Below are 25,389 nucleotides of genomic sequence, written 5' to 3' on the forward strand. Positions count from 1 at the left end.
CTTTAAACAGAAGAAGATGTAGGTTTGAATCGCTTGTTTGCGGTGTGGTCGTCTGCAAAACCGTAGACTGTGATGGAGGGAGGAACGACATCAAACAGTGTTCCAGCGTACGTCAGGTAGAGCCATGGACCAAGACAACTACCCTGGGGGACACTACACTCCAAAGAACGTGCCGCCGATAAAGCTGAATTAACACTTATGCGACAGCTTCTTGGACGAAGATACGAGTCTATCCAGTTTAGTGCCGTGCCACATGCACCGTATTGTTTTTGCAACACGTCTAGTAGAATGTCATGATCGACTGTATCGAAGGCAGCACTCAAATCAATGGCGATAAGTGCTGTAACCTCTTGTTCTTCCATACCTTCGAGTATATCATTGACTAGTCTAAGTAAAGCAGATTCACAAGAATGGAATTGTCTGTAGGCTGACTGATTTTTTGGAAGGAGATTGTTTTCATTTACGTGTATATTGAGTCTAAACATAGCAGCCTTTTCAATCACTTTCGATAGAAATGATAAGTTGCTCACTGGTCTATAGTTGGCATAACTCAGGTCTAGTCCAATTTTCTTAAGAAGTGGTCTTACTATTGCCTGTTTAAATTTTGAAGGAAAAGCTCCTTGACTCAGAGAGAGATTAACCAATTTTGTCACGAACGGTAGTAACTCGTTTAAAAATGATTTTAGTACTCTTGTTGGCAATGCATCTAGTTCGCATGATTTTGTTTGAAGATGATTGATGATCTGTTTCACTTCATCTTGGGTTAGCTCCTCGAACATACCGAAACATGGCACTTCCTTGTGATCGGGTGTGAATTTTTCGAAAATTGCAAGGGCATCTCGAATTTTGTTAATTTTATCCAGGAAGTGATCGGCAAAATTTTCAGCTATCGCGGTGTCGCTTTCACCTTCCGGCATAGGGTTATCAGTATTTTTTCCTGTTAATTCTGATACAAACTTGTAGAGTTTTTTAGAATCTCTGTGAAAATCAATTAATTTTTGACTAAGCGATCGTTGCTTCTCTGCATTCAACTCGAAAGTGTATTTATTTCTGGCATTTTTGAAAAGTTCATATTGGTCTGGTTGTTTGTATTTTCTCCACATGCGTTCCAGTTTGCGTGTTTTACGTTTTAGTTCAAGAATATTTTCATTAAACCATGGTTTTGGTGCACGACATATTTTGTTTTTCTCAATGTATGGAGCGTGTTCATCAAGAATTCTACAGATTTTATCTTCAAATTGCTCTATAAAAGTGTCTACTTTGTCTGCAATTGACATTTCATTGAGGTCGTTAGTTAATGCTGAGTGGTCTATGTTTTTAAAATTTCGAAATTTTATTGTTTGACTCTTGATTTTTTCTTTTTGTACTTTGGTAACGACTTTAACTACACAATGGTCCGAAAAGAAAGGGCCTGGTTCACACGAATTGATTTCAATACCATTTGTAGCCTCAGAGATTACTAGGTCGAGTGTATTTCCCTCTGTGTGTGTGCTGAAATTAACATGTTGTTCCAAACCCATTGCTACAAGAGAATTCTTAAATTCAGTCACAACACTGTTAGTTTTGTTAACATGCAAGTTGAAATCTCCAAGAATATTAAGATTTGAGTAGTTGGGAACAATGTCCTCCATGAATTCGAAAAATTCTGTTAAAAATTGATGTTCAGTCCCTAATAATTGTGATCTGTAAACGCCAATTACATTAATTGTAATGTTTTTGAGAATCAGTTGCCATATACCATGTTCAAATGTCCGGGTATTACTACTTGACACTTTTCGTACAGTAACCCCAGTCCGACAAGTTAAAGCCACTCCGCCGCCTGTTCTATTTGAACGATTTACAGTACTCATTGTATAACCATTTTGATTTAAGTCTGAGGTATCTATTTGGTGTTGCTTTTCATCTGAGAACCAGGTTTCTGTGAATACGGCAAAGTCGATTTTTTCTTCTCTCAGATATTAACCAATCAAAACATCTTTGTTTCTGACAACAGAAGGACAGTTCAATGTAAGGCAAGATATTTTTTCGTTTAGACCATTTAGTGTATTGCATTTCTTGGGGTATGAGAGGTTGATTACGTTTGTGTCTTTTCAAAGATGTTACAGTTGTAATTTGTGATGGTAAACTTTGTAGATTATTTAAATTTACTCCACTATTTGTGTCCCCCACACACACACACAATAATTTTGTATATTGTTAAATCTATGTTACCAGAGGACATTTGGCGTTGAAAATTTGGCAATTGCTATAAGGAACATTGATTGTGTATGTGTTAACTTTATTTTTCGAAATAGTGTACGAACTATTCGTCGATTTTGACTGTTAATTGGATTTAAAACTAAATCAATCTAATCGATGTATGAAGGTCAAAGATCAACTTCTGTTGCCTACACTATTAAAGGCGTGTAGCAGAGTAGTTAGTACTTGTCTTAAGCGTACATAATATTAAAAATTATTATCATTATATTTACAGTATTGTTTTATTTATTGCAGGCTATATTTTTTGCTTGTTATGATGATTTTTGGGGGCTATAAATTGCTTATATTTGCCAAAAATTATGTGCTAACGCAAGTATGAATTTGACTGATAAAAGATTTGTTAAATAAAATTCACTAATAGTTAATTACTGCTGATGTATACATAATATAATACAATATATTATATATACATATATATATATATATATATAACGTATATAAAACAATAATTGATAAAATTAAATTAAATGTGTTAATTGTTCATATATTTACATACTGGATAATGTTAAAGAAGATTCTTTCATTGACGCTTTTTTTCATGGTGTAAAATATTTACTGTTCATGTACAGGCTGGAGTTCAATGAACTATGTAAATTGTGTTAGAAAATTGATGTATTACTATCTAATTTGTTGTGACAATTATAGACAATTAAGATTGAAATTTATTGGACATATCTCTAGGCCTACCGTACATTTATTCCAAACTACTATGTCATCGAAAAAAATAAATATTATATTAGGAATTTGTAAATACCTAAAAGAAGCTATGTTATATAAAAATTATACCCTTACAGAACTATCTGTTCCTAAATCCAAAGTATATCAATGTTCCGTCACATAATTATATTTTATATATGCATGTATATTATGCTTGAATATTTATATGTATATTTTGTGTGTGTGATGATATTACTTAACCGTTCTTATTGTCTTTGCAATACTTATTTTGTAAATGGCTAAAGGCATGTTTTTATTGCCGGTTGCTAATAAACTTTGAACTTTGAACTCACGAGTATTGAAGTGACCTTCGGCAAGTCGTTTTAAACTATAGCGACGACTTACGCTTGCAGCCTTGATATTTGAATTGATGATTTTCTGTTTATAACACATTCCTTTTTTAATGTTATACACAACATTTATGTTGATTAATGTTTAAAGAAAAAATTCTTTTTTGATTTTGAATTAATTACAATGTCAAACAAACAGAAATACTTCGATTGGGATACAAACCAAGCTTACACATTAGAATGCTTTCAAAATCAAACATCGTATCAACTATAATTAATGAAACTACCCTTATAAAAGATAGCCGAGCGCTGCAAGCCCACCTACCCAGACTGACGTGGCGCTTTCCTTGCATCGCGTTCTTCTCCGCCCAGATAGCGGGTTTGACCTCTGGTAGCTTGGGTTGAAATTGCCACCTTTTATTGCAAAAAAGCCTAACCAATTGTAAATACATGTAATCAACGTCCGTTGTCTGTTGTTTAAGCCATTCATTTGTATTATTTGATGTTTGATAACATGAAATTAATTTAATTTAACTTTTAATCACAAATATTATGTTTAAAACGTAAACATATTGTATTTATTATAGTGCGATGAAAAAACGAAGAAATTGCAAGTCTAGCAAGTACTTTTTTATTTTTATATAACACTGTTTTATATCAGATTTTTGACTGTGAAAAGGATGTACCATATGTGCTAATTGCATGAATTATCTTTACATCAAAACCAAAGTAGGTGTCTCCATAATGTTTTGTTTTGATAGTTTTTAAACATAAACGACATAACATCGCTTGAATCGCGATAGGATGTCATCCATCAATGATTGTATTTAATGGATCGCCTTGTTTACAATATAACTTGTTAATTTGCAAGTCAAGTCAAAGTCAAACAACCTTTTATTTCAACTCAATTCATGTTTGACATGAATACATGAGCAAAAAAGTACGAAAGCAAGACCGTAAGTAATGTTACAAAGGTTGAATAATTATCACTGCCGGCTCTATAGCTTTAAAAAAAGAAAAGAGTTCCGTTTTTATATCTTTACGAACATATTATTTAGTACATTAGATTTTTTCGTAATGGATGTACACAGCGGTGACTCAAAAATGACGTTTATATTTATCTACATAGAAGCAAACATATTTATTTATCTATAGTTACTTATTTATTAGCTAAATATGTGTTTAATGCTATGTATATATTCAAGATCCAGCGTATTTTATGGGCATGGTATTAACTCTTGTTTTTTATAGCACACACTGGATCTTCCTGAACCTGTCTTTGTAAAACAAATGGCGCAATTTAATGACCAGAACCATGTGACTCCTCTATTTCAAATAAATATCAAGATGTAAAGATTGGGTAGCGTTCAGTCTCCATTTATAAAACAAACCCCATTATTTTTCATTTTTCGTCTCTGACTCATAACTTCATCTCTCACTGCCCGAAGATACGAAGCGTACTTTTAATTTCTGAGTTATTGTTGTGTATATTGGGAAGATGAAGAGCTGTATCGGTATCCGAAAGCCTCCGACTTGCACCATGTTTTTCACGAATTGTACTACCTTCGTTGCTGAATCATGAAATATCACGAATTTTCATATTGTTGCTCTTTGCTGCATAATTCTGTCACATTCTGAAGTTATTTCATGTTCTTTTCATGTTTTCGGATTGATTGTGCTAATATTTGCTTTTTCTAAATTCTTCACATAATTGGTTTTTCTATCGACTCAATCGATTCGTTAAGCTTCTCTCATTCCTTGTTAAAGCCAGTTTTATCCTAGAGGCTCAATTTTGTTAATAACTGACTTATATATTAATCAGAGTTTCTCTAATTGACGTGTAACTTTTAATCATCACATTTCCCAATTCTTATTTACTCTCTAGATCCATCTAGGCGGTCTTGCTTGTGTTTCTAATTATCTTATGTTTCACGCAACGCTGCGCTTTCTTTTACAAACTGTTTGGTTTTTGCTGTTTGAAGACCTATATATGTCCATACTTGACATATTTATTCACTAAACTAATTATTATTCTTCGACTGCTTGTATTGGTGTAGTAGTAAACATGCCTTGGTGAACTTATTTATTTTGAACAGTGCATCTTTAATATCAAGCGAGTTGACTGTTGTGAAAGAAGTTTTAATAAATGTCATTGTAAAATATTTATGATGTAAAATAAGTACTTGTAAGTGATTCGGAACACTTAAAATATCTGTGTTATTGATTTGTAGTTGGAATGCCCTGCTTCTTAGTAAGGAACTTTTCTTAAGTTGTCTTTCCTAATTAGTTGTCATAGTTCTTAAGCTTTGATAAATATAAATATGTATGGTTTCGATGAATTGTTAAATCTACATCTTCTGTGTATGTGATTCGTATTGTGCTATTTCGTACTGTTTTGGTAATTGGTCACTTGCCTTAAATAAAGGACCAACAAATTGTATATAATAAAAATGTAATAGTGCTCCAGCGGCTGAAGTTTCACTTCTTTATATTCTACATACATTTACAAAATCGGACAAATGTTAAACAAATATTAACAAACATTGATATGAGACGTAGTTTCACTCACAGTAACACTTTGCGTCCTAAAAGGTTTTGGTAAAACGTTGAGATATTTGGTCCGAATGTAAACAGAGGTCTTATCCTCTCTATAACTTAACTTTGCATTACAGCATTTGAAAGTAACATTATGCAAATGTTTACATATATGATACGATTTGTTGCGCGTAAGAACCACGTGGCTTCATTCACGGTCAGAGTGTAACTTACAGGGCAAACGTCTATACTGACTTTCTGCACCATAATAAATTTTTGGCCAGCTTATTAGCCCGAAAGTGGTTTATATGGACATTTTAAAATACTTATTTACAGATTATGTAGACCATTAAATGCACAGTAGTGTTTGTTAGTTATTGCATATGACAATTTCTTCCAATATAGACATGTTAATTGTTATTGTTTACATTCAGGATTTTCCGCGCATGCGCTCTAACTTGCACAAGATGTAGTTACAGGAACGTAAAACATATGCATACAGACATCTATTTATTCACTAAATCGACATTAAATGCGACAATAAACAGTATAACAACTAAATAATGATAACAACAAAACTATCATATTTAGTAACAATAATTTATATAAATACATCTAATTGCATCTTTATAAAAATACGAGTTTTTCATAAGTGTCTCAGTAAAGCTGGTCTGAGGACTCATCACTGACAATGTCAGGAAGCAAAGTTATCATTATAAATAAGCCGTATAATGTTTGAAACAGCGATTTCAATAGGTTAAATTATAATTATCATAATATGCATTATTATATAATTATTATTTTCAATGTAATGGGTATGCCAGTGCATTTTTAATAATGTTAAAGGGGCTGTCGAAAATGTAAGCTTTGCTTTGAATCAACCATACTCCGAAGCCTTAAATAAAGCAAGTACATGATAATATTTATTTTTTTTTTTCATTTTCTTTTAAATTGAATAATTTGTTTACAGTATTGATAAATTTGAACATTAGACTGAAAGAAAAACATACAAATAACGCAGATTTAACTGCCAATAAGTGTAACAAGAACCATCTTTACTATTTATTGTGATTGATAAATATCAAGTTGTTTATATCATAAATCTATATCGTTTTCCTGTTTTGTAAATGGCGTTTACCACCTTTGTGGTGGTATGTAATTTTTTTTTCGTGCATTCCCGTTATATCAGTTGTGTTTAATGATCAGACATTCCCCTGTGAACTGTGATTTATGACATCCTGGAGTTACTTAGTAATTGCCTTTACCATATCTGATGAAATTGAGATAATCGGTTTGTGCGTAATAAAGGGGCAATTGAACACCGAAATAAACATGCTCAAACGAATATTGGATTGAGACAAACAGTATCTTTTTTTTAAATATGTGTCACATTGTATTTTCCCGGATAAATATCAGTGCAGTTAAAAAGTATTTGTGGTGAGCATGGAATCGATATATTTGTTGTTTTATTTCATCATTAAGAGGAGGTTTTGGTTTCAAGAGAGGTAAATTTTCCAGGTCAGTACTTATTTTAATAATCTTATCTGCAAAGTATGGCATGAAGTAATTAGCAAGAGCTACTTCGCTTGTATGTAATGGGCGTAAGTTGTCCTGCTATCTACCCAGTAAAAAGGATTTTTATTGCAACGAACTTTCTTTTAAACCCTTCTTCGTCTCCAATAATGTCTTGGTAGTATGTATCCTTGGCGCTGGAAAACTAGTTCTACGCTATTACTGTTCCGCTAACCTTTGAAGACTTTGCTAGACATGTCAGATTTTTCGCGCATAAAGATTTTTTTTATAAATCGTTTCGATCGTTTTAGCTGTTTAAAATACCAAGAATACCACCGTCATGTTATTGTCCCCACATATCTTAAAATTCTCTTATAAGCCTTAATTGATTTGTATTACTATGATTTGTTGAAAGCAAGTTCAGTTCAGTTTTAAGCTACCTGTGCTGTTAGCACGGTTTTTATCGATTTTATCGCCGTTAGTATTACTTGTTTTAAAGAAATGTACATATTATTGCCTTTATTATATCTATTTTAATTTATTTTCAGAAATGAGAAAAGATGGACATATGCACTTGGCGATGTATGTGCTCTTATTTGGAAACGCATTTTGTTTAGGTAAGCATTAAAATAAAGCACCTCTTTTAAATGTGTAATTTAGTCATTCAAGGGCAGCAATGCGGTATGTGGGTTCAATGGTGATGACAATCAATCTATTTATAACTTAATATGCAACAAACTTAATTTCTACAATCCTCGCAGTAATTGTCTCTTTTTCGGCGTAAGCTGTATTAAGCCAGCTTTTCACCTCTCCTGACCTTTGTAAGTGTCCAATAAAATTCAAATAAAATTTCCCGCGGCTAGGTACGAATGAATACACTTCATTTATTCCATTGGCTGATTTGAGTATTCCACCAGAACATTGGAAACATATCCGCGTCTTTGTAACACTGTTTTACTGCATGAAACAATTTTATTTCTAATGAAAAGGCTTAATAGATAGAACAGTTTTACACTCAATTCTCGACATCAATACAGTTTGTGCGTGCACCTTTTATTTTCAGAGAACTACCAGCGCAACGCGTTTATATTTAAAGGCTATGTTCTCATATTTAGTACTTACTTCCATATTCTTGTCAACATGTTAACATGTAAAAGTATAAAAAGCAGTGGAAGCGAGGCCTCACTTTAATACATTGCATTTCAACCCGCGAGGTATCGGGTCAATTCGCGGCCAGTGTATGAATGTCAGAGTTTATATACAGGTCATCACCGGAGTTCGTTATATAATAAATACGCTATCCGTGAACTAGGTGACCTGGAATTTTCTTTAGACCAGAAATATATAGATTCTTAATGTGTTTTCAACAATACAATGATAAATATTATTTTTGATTAATTTAACAATAATTATTCCACCATATTGACCAATGTATTAAGCATGAGCGCGATGATTATCGGTACTGTTAATAATCGAATCAAATAGCAATGCCCGACAAACCACTAAAAGAGGTTTGTTCGAAGAACGCGCCTATAAATACGGATACTTCTCGTGTGGCCGGTTGACTCGTATGTTTTAATTTCACTTCCATTCTTCTTTTGGTTTTCTGTTTTGTATTTATAGGTTTATGGCCAGCAATATGTAATAATGTAAAATAAGCCGCGAAAACTCCGCGTAACATCCCGTACTGCGTGTGATGCAGCTAAGAACTGCACAGAAAAAAGACATTCGCTATCCTTGATCTCGTTCATTGAACTATCAACGCCGTATATCTTTTTTAAAGATATTTCTTGTTATTAATCACCATTGCCGTCACAAGCAAAATCGGGCTGTCCGCTTAGCTAAGTGTTTTGAAAACGCTCTTCTCACCTAGGGGGCCTGGGTTCAATCTCCGCTCCCGGCGCATGTGCGTTTGGTTCGTAGTAAACATATCGGATAGGTGAGGCTCTTTTACCGGGTACGTCGGTTTCTCCTGTCAGCACAAGACAACACTTAAATGGAATATCTGTTATTAAAAAAGTAAATGGCAGGAAATTGCAACCTTATTTTATTTTTCCCCAAACATTCCTGAGTCCTGAAAATGTATATGTAACAGTGCTGCACCGCACTGTGATTCATCACATAATGCAGCCTCGTGTGCGGAAGGATCTTATAAACTTCTTTATAGATTGCAAATCAGTGCATATTTTGTATAATTTGATTGTATTTTGTTCCCCTTACAATTAAAATGGTTAAAACATCACAATCATTATGGGTCAAGACGGCAGTACTTTGATATGAGCTTTGATCGGGGAAACACAATTGTCCATGTATGTTACATGTGTAATTAAAGATACAAAATATAACCATTAATCATACAACAACATAAATATCTGCCTGATAAAAGATGTCTGGTATAATTCGGTATATCACGATAACAGTGTTTGCATCTGTCAAGGTTTGGAAGTAGGTCAAAATAATCTGAATTAATATACATTTCTCACTTTTGATAATAGAATCAGATTCAATTAAATTAACAATTTTTAACCGAGAAAATAAGAAACAAAAAGCTACGCTAATAGCAAACATTTCCAATTGTACAAGTATTAAGCACTATGGCTCATAAGGTAACAATACACAAGTCATACAACATATTCATTCCCGCTGCAAAGAAAATTAAGCGTCTAAGGGATTATTTTAAGTTCTGTCTTTAAATAAATCGGGAGTAAAGGTATGATTCACAGAAAAGCACATTTAGACCCATATCATTCTGTAAAATATCAGGCTCAGCGCGAATAAAACAACAGCTCTGCGAGCCTTGCCGTTATTTTGCCTCACCAGATATATTACACAATTTGAGGACAGTACCATGTGATTATATATATAATACCATTACTATTGCATAACTTTACCACAGTTTCAGTTCCATTTGTGCGCGGTCCGGACCCCTGGTCCGACAAGACCGGGTTACTGAAGATCCAGTATTACTGCAACTTCCGCGCACCAGAAGTAGGCTTGGTCAACAGCAGGTCGGCGAGATTGTTAGTCATTTTCAATCAAGACGTACAGGATATCTTGGTAAGCATTGATATATCAAGCAATTGCTCTTTTAGCGTGAAAATTATCCTAGGCTTATTTGGCGTAGCTGTCTTACTCATGTCTTTACATTAATTGAGCTTTATTTACGGCCAATAAAATGTTGAAGAAATTTTAAGCCAGTATGCACGAATGAATGACTGGAACAATCGCACTTGTTTAAATATCTTAACTAAGCTAAATAGAAAACGTTCTGCACCGCATACACGGGTACTTATCGAGTTGCTGAACCGAGTTTTAATGAATATTTTGCTCCCTCAAGTTTTGTGATGGACAAGGCGATTCATAAACATTGGAACACCACATTTTCAGCTCCAAGTTTGTTGTCACAAATACTAGCCTTTGTTCGGATTTTACACTCTCAGAGTAAAATCTACGTAAGATTGTAAATAAGTTCCTCCTGATTTATATGAATTAGATATAATGCGGCAAAGAATTGTTCAGAAAAAAAACTCCGCCAATACTCATAACTCTGTAATCTTACTGAATTTACTGACGGTCGTTTTCAGCCAACAAAAACAAAACAAAAAAATCAATCAACATCAACGCCATGTATATTGTTTTTTATATTTCTGTTTTATATAATGTGTTAGTTTAAACGGTCGATAAACTAATTTATTTATTGATGTGAAATGAAAGAATGTTTGAATGTGTGATAGAGAAAATTAAGCACAGCTCTTTTTAAAACATCATGCATTTTTATGATATGCTTTACCGGTATTGTTCTCCTTCACGATCACTGGAGAACAACAACAACAATGTCATGTAAAACGTTTATCTAACACTTAAATAAACATTCGAAAACACGATCAAAAAGTCATCGGAAATAACACATCGTTTTGTTTCGATCCCTCTTCACGAAGAATATGCAATAAACACCACTGTATGTCAGACGATACCACAAACGCTTAGACATCGATAGTTAAACTTTAAATTGCAATGTTGGTCACGAAGAGTGTAAACACTTTGTGAACAAAGCTTTGTATAGCTGCACACCCACGGAACTTATATATCATATTACCCGGAAGTTTTCCTCTTTCTCAGGACTGGAACATGCTTACTTTGTCGCCCGCAAGCGCTAACCGTCCGGACAAGGTGTTCGTCTTGACAAACGAAAACAATACGGATTTCACCAACTTCCAGTGGTCCTTCCACGTGGTATGGAAAGGAGACATCGATTATGGTCCTCCCGTCCGCACTTCCACCCCCGCACCCACTGGAACATGTCAGCTCGTCACTGATTTCGTCACTGGTAATCGGACATTTTCCAAAGACCTACTTGTTTGTTTAACGGTTTACTCCCAAAAGTTTCGTTATTTTATTATTACCATTTCATTATTATTTTTCATCGTCAAAAGTGCTTTCGGAATATGTCTCAGAGCGGATTGAAACACGAAATTAACAAAAATAGACGATTGCCTTGAAATTAAAATGGATGTCATTTTTGTACTGTAAATACATTTGCAGGACCAGGACGACACTTTCCGCCTAAACTTGACTTTGGCTTATAAAAAACTTTCTTGAAGGTGAAACTACCATTAAAGCGGAAAGTGTCGACCCTGAAGGTTTAAATGAATTTAAGTCCAATCATTCTTCCAATTTTACGTCAAGTTGAACAAACTCTTATACTTAATTAAACTTTAAATACTGCTCTGGCGTTAAATACAAGTGTTGTTTCCTTCCACTAAGTCGACACATCCTATATTTGGTAACGATCATAAACATTTTTGTAACAGACACACATGCTTTTAGAATGTTTTATTGACGCAAACTTTAATGTTTTGGCCATTAAAAATAGTTCAACACATAACTTGTCAATCAGTTCTGCATATTTCCTGATTTAATTATTAACTCTGCAAACAATTTTTCGAACTCGCGAAACTAACGTTTTCGACCTACCTTAACTATTTTTGTTGGAAATGCCAGTGCAAACAAATGGCCATGTCTTTATATGCCTCACATTAAACGCAAGCCTATATCAGTACCATTAGATACCCTTTAACTCAGCGTAAACGTGATTATATGTGAAGTTTAATCACATTTTTGTATGAAGTTTAGATTCATTGTAGACATTAGTATTCCATTTATCATATAATCAAATCGTTTGTGTCTTGAAGCAAAACACTTTCTTGCGAAATCTTAACTGGTTTTATAAAATATTTAATGCAATTACAATTGATAAATAACTTTTTCAGGTCGAATACACACCGTTACTTTTCCGCATTCAAATGAATACAAAATGTGAATATTATAGAGTTCAAATAAGAGATGTACAAAAAAATTTGAAGATAATAAAAATATAGAAGTGTTCAATAAATGCGAAACCTATTAAAACTTCACAATAATTTCAGAACACGCAATCATTTACACTAGAGTCATTTCGATAACAACACTAAAATAAAATTGCGTTTATAAATTGATTGTTATGAAAGTAACCCATAAAAACATTTAAATTGGTTTCAGTTCCGATTGAGCGCGGCTCCAGGTCGGACCTCAAAAACCTCGTGAAGAGGCCGGTAGGACCTGTAAATAAACTCCGATTAAAAAAAAAAATTGAGCGCGGCTCAAAGCCGTGGTCCGAAGAGTCCGGTTTACTTAGGATCCAGTATTACTGCAACTTCCGCGCACCGCAAATAGGATTGGTTTCCGGCAGGATGGCGATATTGTTAGTCATGTTCAATCAAGACGTACAAGATGTCGTGGTAAGCTTTTATATATCAATCAACTTTGCTGTTAGCTTTAACATAATCCAAGGCGATTTTTGTATAATGTGTTTGTTCAAAAGGTCGATGAAAACATTTATCTATTATTTATAAATACGAAAAAAATTAAGTGGTGTTTTTTTATGTTATTTTTAAAATGTAATATTCTCCTTCACAATCATAAAATACAACGATGTCGCGTAAAACTTAAATAAATTAAAAAATAGTAATTTTGCAATCAACATCTCCATAAATAATACGGTATCGAATATGAAGGGACATCGATAACTTAACTAAACATTAAAATTGTAGTTCCGTAGAATGTATTTCTAATAGTTATGCATTTAATTGTAGCTGCCGTTGTTGGTGCACACCCACGCTACAGATTTATCATATGAGTCGTGTTCTGAGAAAACTGGGCATAATGCTTGTGCGTAAAGTGTCGTCCCGGCTAATCAGGGACGACACTTTCCGCTTTAATGGTATTTTTCGTTTAAAGGAAGTCCCTTTTTACCGAAAATCTAGTTCAAGCGGAAAGTGTCGTCCCTGATTAGCCTGTGTGGACTGCACAGGCTAATCTGGGACGACACTTTACGCACAAGCATTATGCCCAGTTTTCTCAGAACACGACTCATATTACCTGGAAATGTTTCTGTTTCACAGAACTGGAACATGCTCACTCTGTCCCCCGCAAGCGTCAACAGGCCGGACAAGGAGTTCGTCCTGACAAACGAAAACAACACGGACTTCACCAACTTCCAGTGGTCCTTCCACGTATTACGGAAAGGAGTCATCACAAATCCCGAACCCACGGGCACGTGTCAACTTTTCAACGGCAATGGTACATTAACAAATGACCTAGTTTATTGTTTTATAGTTTACTACGAATATCATCGTCTAATGTACCTTCGAAATATTATCAAAATGGATTTGAACATGAAATATCTTTAGACAATCGACCTTAAAATGGAAACGGATGTCTTTTGTTCTAGATATACAGCTGCAGAACAAAGATGACTGATCACGAGTCTTCTTGTATCCGCTTTTATTTCTTCATACATATGAACAAAAATTTCGAACATGAGATTGTCCGGACGCCATGACGCATAATTAATTTGATTTTTACTACAATATTATTATTCATATCTGTACCGTGCATCATTCGACCAAGTACAACCTCTTATTTTCGTCAGTGTACATATTCCTTAACACAATACGTGTAATAAATTTGTGAATTTTTGGGCAAATTAAGCTTACATGTTGATTAACATTGTCAGAAAATAACACGACATGAAAAGTTACGTTTACTTCTTTTATTTTCAATTCCCCTGAAATTATTTATTTTTCTCTACGTTAAATCACATTTCGTGTCATCTTACTTATTATCCAAATCTTAAACACGTTTATATTGTATGTCATCAATAATACCTGCAAAGTTACGTTGTGTTTAATTTACTGTAAAATTCAATTATACTTTAAATATAGTTTAGCTAAAACTCATGTTTTATTCCAGGTTTATATCGAATTAAGTTCAATCATTCAATCATTAAAAAACTCAAAAAATTAATAAAAACAAAAATAATGTTCAGGCGCACAATAACACGTTTTTTGTTTGCATAACCGTGACCGACCCTTATTTTGAGTGCAGACCCTTCACTTTAGTTTGATATACCAGGTTCAGCTTTCGTTCGGATTAATAAATGTAAGAATACTTTTTGCTAAATTCGATCGTTTATTCATCACCATCATTCTGATTTTACCTCCAAATTAGCGGATTTTACCACTCAAGCGCCTGTGTCTTTCACTCAAGCGCCTGAATCACGATCAGTTTCGACATCTGGATACGTCGGCATTGGAATTGGTGTCTTTGTGATAGTTGCGGCAGCAGTTGTTATCTTCGTTTACAAAAGGTAAGCTAAGTGATATTATTTTAAATTTCACGTATGCGTTTCGCGTGAAGAAATATATATTTGACAAGAAAAACAAATATTCTGCTTTACATGCTGTCAAATAATATATCTGCAACAATTCAGTTAGTTTTACTATGTATGTGATGCTCATACGTGTGAGAGTTATTCATTCAGTCATTTAAGATAGTGCACTCTCTAAGTAACACGAGTTTTTGTGCACATAATTTGGAATAAGTGAACACACATGTTGTCGTATAATTATATGTCTGAAGTTTAACATGTGTAATTGAAGACGCCGAAGGCAGCTGCATACTGAAGATCCATATTCCCGATACTCTCCAAAAGCTGATAAATGTGATGTGCCCACAGACATTGACAATGTGCCGAAGCCCCTTCCCGTAAGTTGTCTACCAATTGTAAGCAAACATTCGTGTAAATAATAATGCTTTAAAAATGTTCCAAACTGGAAACGGAAAACTCAGAATTGAGGCGTCAACTGACAGAGCGTAAGTGCATATATTTCTAATAATATTCTTGAACACTTAATGAATGGATCTTTTTTATAAATGATAACTATTTCTTGACTTACAGAGTTTAGAATAATTCACAAAAACTGGTTTAAGACCACTTTGAGTGAACACACATCTTCTTATGCCAACCCCATTAATTTGCCTAATATTTCAATGTTTTTAAACCTGAATATGCAGTTTTAGTTATTAGGCATAGACACAAATGTCCAGGCTTCAAGTACCAAATAACCTCATAAAGACCCTGTTTGAGACACCAGTGACAGTTGATCAGATATAAGTTGACATACATTGACACTTGATCAAAAGTGAGTTATCCTGATTTATATGTAATAAATATTTTTATGCACCCCTTCGGAGAAGAGGGGGAATATTGTTTTGCACATGTCAGTCGGTCTGTTTGTTGGTCGGTTTGTCGGTCCATCTGGCAGAGGACCCCTATTGTTTTCAGGTCACTAGGTCAAGGTCACAGTGGTTCGGGATGATAACTCAAGAATGCTTAGGCCTTGATCATGAAACTTCATTGGTACATTGATCATGACTGGCAGATGACCGGTATTGATTTTAAGGTCACTAGGTCAAAGTTAAAGGTCACAATGGCCTGGCTGCCACTACAATGAACTGCCCATTTGGAGAGCATGCGTGTTTTACAAACAGCACTTGTTTTTACATGTTCTGTAATATATTTCTATTAAATTTTTCTGGTTATTCAATTGTCAAGTTAATGCTAATAGAAGTATTCTTTCCCACAATTATCCTAAGATTTAGACATAAACAACAGTTTTCACAATTTATCTACCGTTTACTGTTTATTCACCCATTGAAATACATAATTTGGGTATAATTTTAAAAAATGTGCTAAAATGATGACGACACGGTGGTCTGCTCAACTTGTCACCTGTCCCAAATAAAACCATGAATAGTTGTACTATCAAGATGATCATTTTTTATGGTCCATTTCTCAGAGACTGTCAAAGACATTTGGTTCAACTTAGGTATTCATGTTTACCAATTAAAAATGCATCTCAGTTCTCAAGGGCAAATAAGCCTAAATTGAATCATTAGGGCTATGAATTAGCGAGAGTCCAGTAGCCATGGGCCCTAAAACTTGAGCTGGGCTCATAAAGATAAGAACACACTTGGGAGAATGGGTTAAAGTTTTAGTTTTATAACCTGTTCTCATAATTATGGCCCATTTTCATGTTGTAAATTTCATTGTTTATTGACCCTATTGTTGAGGACAATTTCTATAAAAAATGGAAATAGATATTTGGTCATAGTCAAGTATTCTTGTTTATTGTCACAAAGTGAACATATATATCAATGGCAGATAAACCTTGATATTATTTTGCTAAATGTGTGCCCCATTTTGAACATTGAGTGTTGGAGTGTCACTGGTAACATTTACTTTACATGGACAGTTAACCGTAATACTATTACTAATGATTTCCTCTTCTCTACCCAACACTCGGACAAGTGGATGACACTGTCTGCAGATGGCTCATGGTTGGTAGTTCATCAATTCAGTTCAGGGTCTTTTATTCTATCTGAAAACAGATTGCTCGAAGTCCAAGGAAAATTCATCAAAGGACAAAGAAATTGAAGCATTCTGGAGATTTGAAGACGGACGAGAGGAATGGTTGCCGGCCAAATTGATCCGAAAATATGCTAACGGTAATTTTAAACATAATAAAATATTTTACGAATAATGTACAATTTTCAAGTGAGATGAACAAAATCCCATATGATACTGACCATGTACAAAATTAAGCTTTAATTACTGTGAATAAATTATCAGTTGTAAGTTCCCTACCGGTATGCCCAGAGGGAACTATAGGATATATCAAAACAACACTGACAATGTTGCTGACAATTTTGTAATGGTATTTTGACCAGTAGGGGAATTTTGCATTGCATGCAATGATAATCTTGTTTATATTGTGAAACTCAACATATAAACCCTTTTTTCTGTTCTTGTCTGTTTGTCAAAAGCTGACAGCATGCATATTTTCAACTAGTAAAGTGACTGTTAGTTTTAAAAACACCTTGCTTGAAAGGTACACTTTTAGAATCATAGTGAAATATATATATATATATATTACATAACTTTATTAATAACTAACTGCTTTATTATACCCCACCACAGGCGTTTGGTATTGCAGTAATGTCTGTCACACTTTTTTGTTGTGCAACTCCTTATTCATTTCTCATTCATTAAACATAAAAATACAGAATGATTATCATCAAGAACTGCCACTCATATCGTGAGGGTTGGCGATTGAAATTAATTAAAGAGAGTTATTATTTTGTGTAGATTTTATGTTACTTATCCATATTGCTGTACAATTTATTCATAAGCAGTGAATTGTACCATTTCAACTTAAACAGATATTCATGAATTGCTGTAGTCCATCTTGTTTTGGCAATTTTTTCCCGTTCACTCATTGAACCTATAGCAGGGATTTGTCTGTCAGACACCCTTTAATTATGTAAGTGACAATTTAAACATGCAAAGACATTTCACATCACACAACAACTGTGTTTGATATTTCAAATTGACAATCATATTGGTTATTTCTGGCTATGAAAACATGAATGGTATATTTATGCAGTTTCTTTATATATCCCATTGTGAGTACCAAACTATAGTTTTCCAGCAAAACATTGTACATTTAACTCTGCAGTATCAATTGCTATGAGTACTAATGCTATAATTTAAAAGACATAATTAATAACCATATGATTATCATATCGCCTGGCTGTATAACAGCATTCAAATTCTTACATTTCAAGATGTCTTTTATTCAGGAGAGTGTTCAGTCCAGTACTCTGATGGAGTTAGTAGAGTGAGGTCCTCATGGGTGAGAGAGGTGGGACAGATGTAAGGTCATCCTATTGCCACATCTAGAAGCTATACCTATTTTCTCAAGACTAAAAATGTCGTGAACTTAAAATAAATGTTGTTATCAATATATGCAACCAGAGTACATATTAAGGCACTTCATGTTATTTTTCTGAATGATTGAAGTCAGGTTTCTCATACTAAGACATTTCCCTGTCAAGTTATGGAATTAACTTAAATTTTATGGTGTGAAATTTCTGTTTTATAAAAAAATGCATAGATAATTTTAATCAAATTGTGAGACTGATAGCTTCATTTTTTTTTATCAAATCATGCAAATGATTGCCCTTTTTATACGCCCGTATAAAATACGGGACGTATTATGTGAAACCCCTTGGCGGCGGGCGGCGGGCGGCGGGCGGAAGGCATCACTTTGTCCGGACTCTAATTCAAATTGTATTCATCCGATCTTCACCAAACTTGGTCAGCAGTTGCATCTAGTTGATATCTAGGCCAAGTTCGAATATGGGTCATGCCGGGTCAAAAACTAGGTCATAGGGTCAATAAGTGCATTTTCAAAGGGGCCACTTTGTCCGGACTCTATTTCAAATTGTATTCATCCGATCTTCACCAAACTTGGTCAGCAGTTGCATCTAGTTGATATATAGGCCAAGTTCGAATATGGGTCATGCCGGGTCAAAAACTAGGTCATAGGGTCAATTAGTGCATTTTCAACGGCGCCACTTTGTCCGGACTCTAATTCAAATTGTATTCATCCGATCTTCACCAAACTTGGTCAGTAGTTGCATCTAGTTGATATCTAGGTCAAGTTCGAATATGGGTCATGCCGGGTCAAAAACTAGGTCACAAGGTTACTTAGTGCATTTCAAGCATTTAGCATGGTGTCCGCTCTCTAATTGAAGTAGTTTGCATCTGATCATCACCTAATTTGGTCAGAAGTTGAGTCTAGATGATATGTAGATCAAATTCGAATATGGGTCATGCCGGGTCAAAAACGAGGTCACGATCGGACACATAATGAATTTCAAGCATTTAGCATGGTGCCCGCTCTCTAATTGAAGTAGTTTTCATTTGATCTTCACCAAATTTAGTCAGATGTTACATCTAAATGATATCTAGGTCAAGTTCAAATATGGGTCATGCCGGGTCAATAACTAGGTCTCGAGGTCACTTAGTGCATTTCAAGCATTAAGCATGGTGTCCAAAACCTCCGAACGGGCGTATCTTGTGACAGTTTGGCACTCTTGTTTTGAAGTAAAAAAAAACAACATGAATTTTACATCACACTGATGATCATATTTCAAGTGTAAGCATTATTCTACATCTTTTTCTTCAGTTTAATGTTGGAATTGAATATTCCCTAATCAACAATTTGATTCTCTTTACTGCACTTTTGTTTATGTGCATTATCCAAAGAATGTTTGAATTCCATTTTGAAATGCTTGATGAGAACTTGTCTTTTCACTTAGGTATATGCTTTTTTCATTATTGGTTTTGTTCAGTGGTGGTGGTCATATTCTTCTTATGTCATTTCGGTCAGTAGAATATGGGACTTGTATATAACAGTTTATATGTTAGAATGGTTTATGAGATTATTTTAAATAAAACTATTTTTGAATTTCTTTCGCTATATAAACAAAAGTTAATTAAAGAGATTTCACGTTTCTTACTGTTGCAATCAATTTAATATCTTAAAATAACCTGAGATCTTTTGGGAAACTAGACAGAAAATAAGTTCTAATGGTGAACAATTCGTATTCAGTCAGCCTTTGTAAGCCATTGTAACTGTGAATGTGTTCATGTGCATTATTCTAACATTTTTTCGATTTCGGTTTAGAAATGCTTTGTATGAACTTGTCTTCATTTTAATATGCTGAATTAAAATTGATTTTGTTAATTTGTGATTACCAATGTTTTATTTTGTATGTCCTATATGATGTTTGAGTATTTCAGAGAAACAATAAAGTTCTGCCCTTACAATACATACTAAAATTGTGACAGAATTGTTTAGTAATGAAAATACAAATTGCAGCAATTGCACCTGTTAAAGAACTTTGAATGGTTATACATGTAATAGCGGTAAAGATTGTTTTATTTAAATATTTAATTTTTCATAATGACTTCACATGTTAAAAAAAAATGTTTAGCATTTTTTAATACTAGTATATTTTGAGAACTAATTTAAGTGTGACATAAATAATATGGAATCATTCCCACTATTTAATATATATTTTCTGACCTGCTGACTGGTGGATTGAGTACATATTAGTATACTGGTATTGTTTTTTATTTTGAAAATTTCACTGATTGAAAATTTACACAACATTTTGTGTGTTCTGTATTTACTATGCCCCCCTTCGAAGAAGAGGGGGTATATTGCTTTGCACATGTCGGTCTGTCGGTCGGTTTGTCCATCAGGTGGTTTCCAGATGATAACTCAAGAACGCTTGGGCCTATGATCATGAAACTTCATAGGTACATTGATCATGACTCGCAGATGACCCCCATTGATTTTGAGGTCACTAGATCAAAGGTCAAGATCACGGTGACCTGAAATAGTAAAATGGTTTCCGTATGGTAACTCAAGAACGCTTAGGCCTAGGATCATGAAACTTGATATGTAGATTGATCATAACTCGCAGATGACCCCTATTAATATGCAGGTCACTAGGTCATAGGTCAAGGTCACAGTGACCCGAAATAGTAAAATGGTTTCCGGATGATAACTCAAGAACGCTTATGCCTAGGAACATTGAAACTTCGTAGGTAGATTGATAATGGCTGGCAGATGACCCCTATTGATTTTCAGGTCACTAGGTCAAAGGTCAAGGTCACGGTGACCCGAAATAGGAAAATGGTTTCCGTATGATAACTCAAGAACGCTTATGCCTAGGATCATGAAACTTGATAGGTAGATTGATCATGACTCGCAGTTGACCCTTATTGATTTTCAGGTCACTATATCAAAGGTCAAGGTCACGGGGACCTGAAATAGTAAAATGGTTTCCGGATGATAACTCAAGAACGCTAATGGCTACGATCATGAAACTTCATAGGTACATTGATCATGACTTGCAGATGACCCCTATTGATTTTGAGGTCAAAGGTCAAGGTCATGGTGACCCGAAATAGTAAAATGGTTTCCGGATGATAACTCAAGAAGGCTTATGCCTAGGATCATGAAACTTCATAGGTGCACTGATCATGACTCGCAGATGACCCCGTTCGATTTTGAGGTCACTTGGTCAAAGGTCAAGTTCACGGTGACCCGAAATAGTAAAATGTTTTTCGGATGATAACTGAAGAACGCTTATTCCTAGGAACATGAAACTTGATAGGTAGATTGATCATGACTTGCAGATGACCCCTACTGATTCTCAGGCCACTAGGTCAAAGGTCAATTTCACGGTGACCCGAAATAGTAAAATGGTGTCCGGATGATAAATCAAGAACGCTTATGGCTAGGATCATGAAACTTCATAAGTACATTGATCATGACTTGCAAATGACCCCTATTGATTTTCAGGTCACTAGGTCAAAGGTCAAGGTCACAGTTACAAAAAACATATTCACACAATGGCTGTCACTACAACGGAGAGCCCATATGGGGGGCATGCATGTTTTACAAACAGCCCTTGTTATGACTTGTTTTATAATTTGCTAATAATTTAAGAACTTATACATTTAAAAGTGGTTTACCTTCCTTTTTTTCAGTGTGATTTTTTCTGTGTGATTATGCATTTCTGGAAGTTTGTACCGCCGGCGTAACATTTTTAAACAATTATCTGTCATTGTGTTTATGATCCTCTGAGAGTTTGTACCGCCAGCGTAACATTTTCAAAGAATTATCTGTTGTGATTATGAACCTTTGGGAGGTTGTACCGCCAGCGTAACATTTTCAGTTAAATTTTAAGGGTTATATCATTTTGTGTGTTCTGTATTTACATTACTTGTATAATTTACTATTAAATTAAGAACTTAAACATTTAAAAGTGGTTTGTGCGATTTTTACTATTGGTACCTTAGGGAGTTTTGTACCGCCGGCGTAACATTTTCAAGAATTATCTGTTGTTATTATGATCCTCTGAGAGTTTGTACCGCCAGCGTAACATTTTCAAAGAATTATCTGTTGTGATTATGAACCTAAGAACTTAAACATTTAAAAGTGGTTTATCTTCCTTTTTTTCAGTGTGATTTTTTCTGTGTGATTATGCATTTTTGGAAGTTTGTACCGCCGGCGTAACATTTTTAAACAATTATCTGTCATTGTGTACTTTTTGAGAGTTTGTACCGCCAGCGTAACATTTTCAAAGAATTATCTGTTGTGATTATGAACATTTATGAGGTTGTACCGCCAGCGTAACATTTTCAGTTACATTTTAAGGGTTATATCATTGTGTGTGTTCTGTACTTACATTACTTGTATAATTTACTATTAAATTAAGAACTTAAACATTTAAAAGTGGTTTGTGTGATTTTTACTATTGGTACCTTAGGGAGTTTGTACCGCCGGCGTAACATTTTGATTATGATCCTCTGAGAGTTTGTACCGCCAGCGTAACATTTTCAAAGAATTATCTGTTGTGATTATGAACCTAAGAACTTGAACATTTAAAAGTGGTTTATCTTCCTTTTTTTCAGTGTGATTTTTACTGTGTGATTATACCTTGCTGGAATTTGGTACCGCCGGCGTAACATTTTCAAACAATTATCTGTCTATGTGATTATGAACCTTAGGGAGTTTGTACTGCCGGCGTAACATTTTCAAAGAATATTCAGTTTTTATTTTGAACCTTTGGGAGGTTGTACCGCCAGCATAACATTTAAGTTTCAGTTCAATTTTCCTGTCTGAATGTAAGATGGGTTGTACTGTCAGCGTAAATTTTTTTTAATTTCTTATAAAAAGTGAGAAAAATGTGGGTTTTTTTAAAAGAAATTTCCTTTAAAATGACCATTTTAAAAGGGATTCTGTGGAAAATCCCTTTTTAAAATATAATCAATTACAAGTAATGCAGAGTATAGAGTTTACTATACAATTGGAAACAACGCATTTCGGTGATGAGAGAAAGACTAAATATAAAACTGCTGCTCATAATCTCTTCTGCTCAACCCTCCATTCCCTTCTGACCTTCTGGTTAAGTTAACGAAAATATATGTATAGCTCTTAAAAACTTATTATTCCTTCATGCATGTAGAGTAAATATTAAGAAACTTCAATCTGAAACGAACAACTGATCTGGGTTTCGCTCCAGCTCCTAAAAAGTCAATGTCCAGTCAATGTGTAACTATGATACCGCCATATATAATTAAGTATCATAGCTCAATACTTAATTATAAAAATATTATTAAGATAAAAGTGGTGTATTGGTATATATGTGTAAAACTAGGTTTAGTGCATTACATGAAAATTACCGTTTACGATGCCGGATTAAAACTGTGAAATGACGGCAATATGTTGTCCTGCTTTAATACTAAATAACAGTGAATGAAATGTTTTAAAAAGTGACATACTTACATTTAATGAAAATAACAACAATTTTGTCAATTTCCATATGATAGAGTATTTAATTGCAAGGGTATACAAAATGATATTTAAAGGAAAGGCGTATATTGTTAATAAATATATTCTGTACATTGTCTAACCTAGCACCGTTCTGAACAGAAGCCCAGACATTCATACCTCGAGCTGGATGTTGCGGTCTATGATGAAATAGAGGACGTCGCAAGTTCGATATCGCAGCCTGACAACGGGTACCTTACATTGGTAACTGCATCGCATTTTACAGACATACCTGCACCACTTAAAACCAAGGACGAGCAGTTACTTCCAGTGCGTGTTACTTCGTACGAAAAACCAACGACAACCATTTAAGCGGAAAGTTTCGTCCCTGATTAGTCTGGGCGAAAAACATATGCATTAAGTCCAGTTTTCCCAGAACAAGGCTCAACTGATAAACAGTAACTTCCAGCGTGTGTTGCTTCGTATGAAATACAAATGACAACATATCTTAAAATCCTTTCTATTGAATACAGAAAACTGAATATTACTTTTATATATAGATTGATAATTTTGGTAACAAATTGATTTTTATACTATTTTAAAATGCATTGTATTCGCTCAAACCCACGCTGTATGATGATTGTATTCACTAAGACTTATTCGTTCAATTCGATGTACGAAGGTTAAATATAAACTTGTATTTTAAGTGTTCAATGTTAAATGGTAGTTTTTACTGTGTTTAGCGAACTTTTGAATTTCTTAAGTGAATTGCTTTATATACAGCTTGTTAAATGTTTGTTTGTTGTTCACGATTATTGTGGTGGCTATAAATTACTAATATTAACGTTAGTGTCTAAACATTATATGCTTACACAAGTTCGGTTTTGAGTGGTACGCATTTTTGAAATAAAATTCACGAATGGTTCTTATATTTATTGTTTACGATTGCTGAAGTGAGGTTAATTATGTATGTTTATTTACATACATGATGCTGTGTGCAGGAGGATGCATAACACACCCAGGGAGTAGCCCTGATGCTTTCCAAGTCGGCATATAGAGCGCTCATCGGTTGGGAGGCACATGGACCACAGCTCATGGCGGCCTCTTTCCTTACCAAAAAGAAAAGGATCAATGTAGACATAATCCAGTGCTATGCGCCGACGAACGACAGTAAAGAGAATGAGAAGGACAACGTTAACAATAGACTGTCAACCATCACACAAGACAGACCAAAGAGAAACCTCATCATTCTAATGGGTGCCAAGATCGACAGCGACAACCGAGGATATGAGGAGATCATGGGGAAGCAAAGGTTAAGCGAGATGAACAACAACGAGGAGAGATTCGCCGACCTGTGCGCCACAAGTAATCTGGTCATCGGAAGAAATGTTTTCCATCACAGAAAGATACACAAGGCAAATTGGGTGTCACCAGACCTGTCAACGGAGAACCAAATTAACCACCTGTCCATCGCAAGCAAGTTTCGTCGCTCTCTTCAG

At 34.5% G+C, this 25,389-nt stretch overlaps 1 protein-coding gene and 1 long non-coding RNA gene across 4 annotated transcripts in view; both read left to right on the forward strand.

Moving 5' to 3' along the window:
* Positions 1–14,042, forward strand: part of LOC127874432 (uncharacterized) — a 164,726-nt gene extending 150,684 nt beyond the window's left edge. Inside the window, exons 1-5 of one of the 3 annotated variants that reach the window (XM_052418749.1) lie at positions 7,841–7,930; positions 10,210–10,370; positions 11,433–11,640; positions 12,852–13,090; positions 13,754–14,042. In XM_052418749.1, the coding sequence (XP_052274709.1) occupies positions 7,864–7,930; positions 10,210–10,370; positions 11,433–11,640; positions 12,852–13,090; positions 13,754–14,041 (963 nt within the window). In that variant the 5' untranslated portion in view covers positions 7,841–7,863 and the 3' untranslated portion in view covers position 14,042. Of the gene's footprint in view, positions 1–7,840; positions 7,931–10,209; positions 10,371–11,432; positions 11,641–12,851; positions 13,091–13,753 lie in introns of those variants that run through there. The other 2 variants (XM_052418750.1, XM_052418748.1) reach the window with 2 other exon arrangements.
* Positions 14,043–15,451: 1,409 nt separating this feature from the next.
* LOC127874441 (uncharacterized) lies at positions 15,452–22,852 on the forward strand. The gene is made up of 3 exons (XR_008046919.1): positions 15,452–15,506; positions 17,085–17,201; positions 18,336–22,852. It is a non-coding gene; the product is annotated as an uncharacterized LOC127874441 (long non-coding RNA).
* The last annotated feature ends 2,537 nt before the right edge of the window (positions 22,853–25,389 follow it).

The sequence above is a fragment of the Dreissena polymorpha genome, chromosome 3 (assembly GCF_020536995.1).
Source record: "Dreissena polymorpha isolate Duluth1 chromosome 3, UMN_Dpol_1.0, whole genome shotgun sequence".
In the NCBI taxonomy this organism is placed as follows: Eukaryota; Metazoa; Mollusca; class Bivalvia; order Myida; family Dreissenidae; genus Dreissena; species Dreissena polymorpha.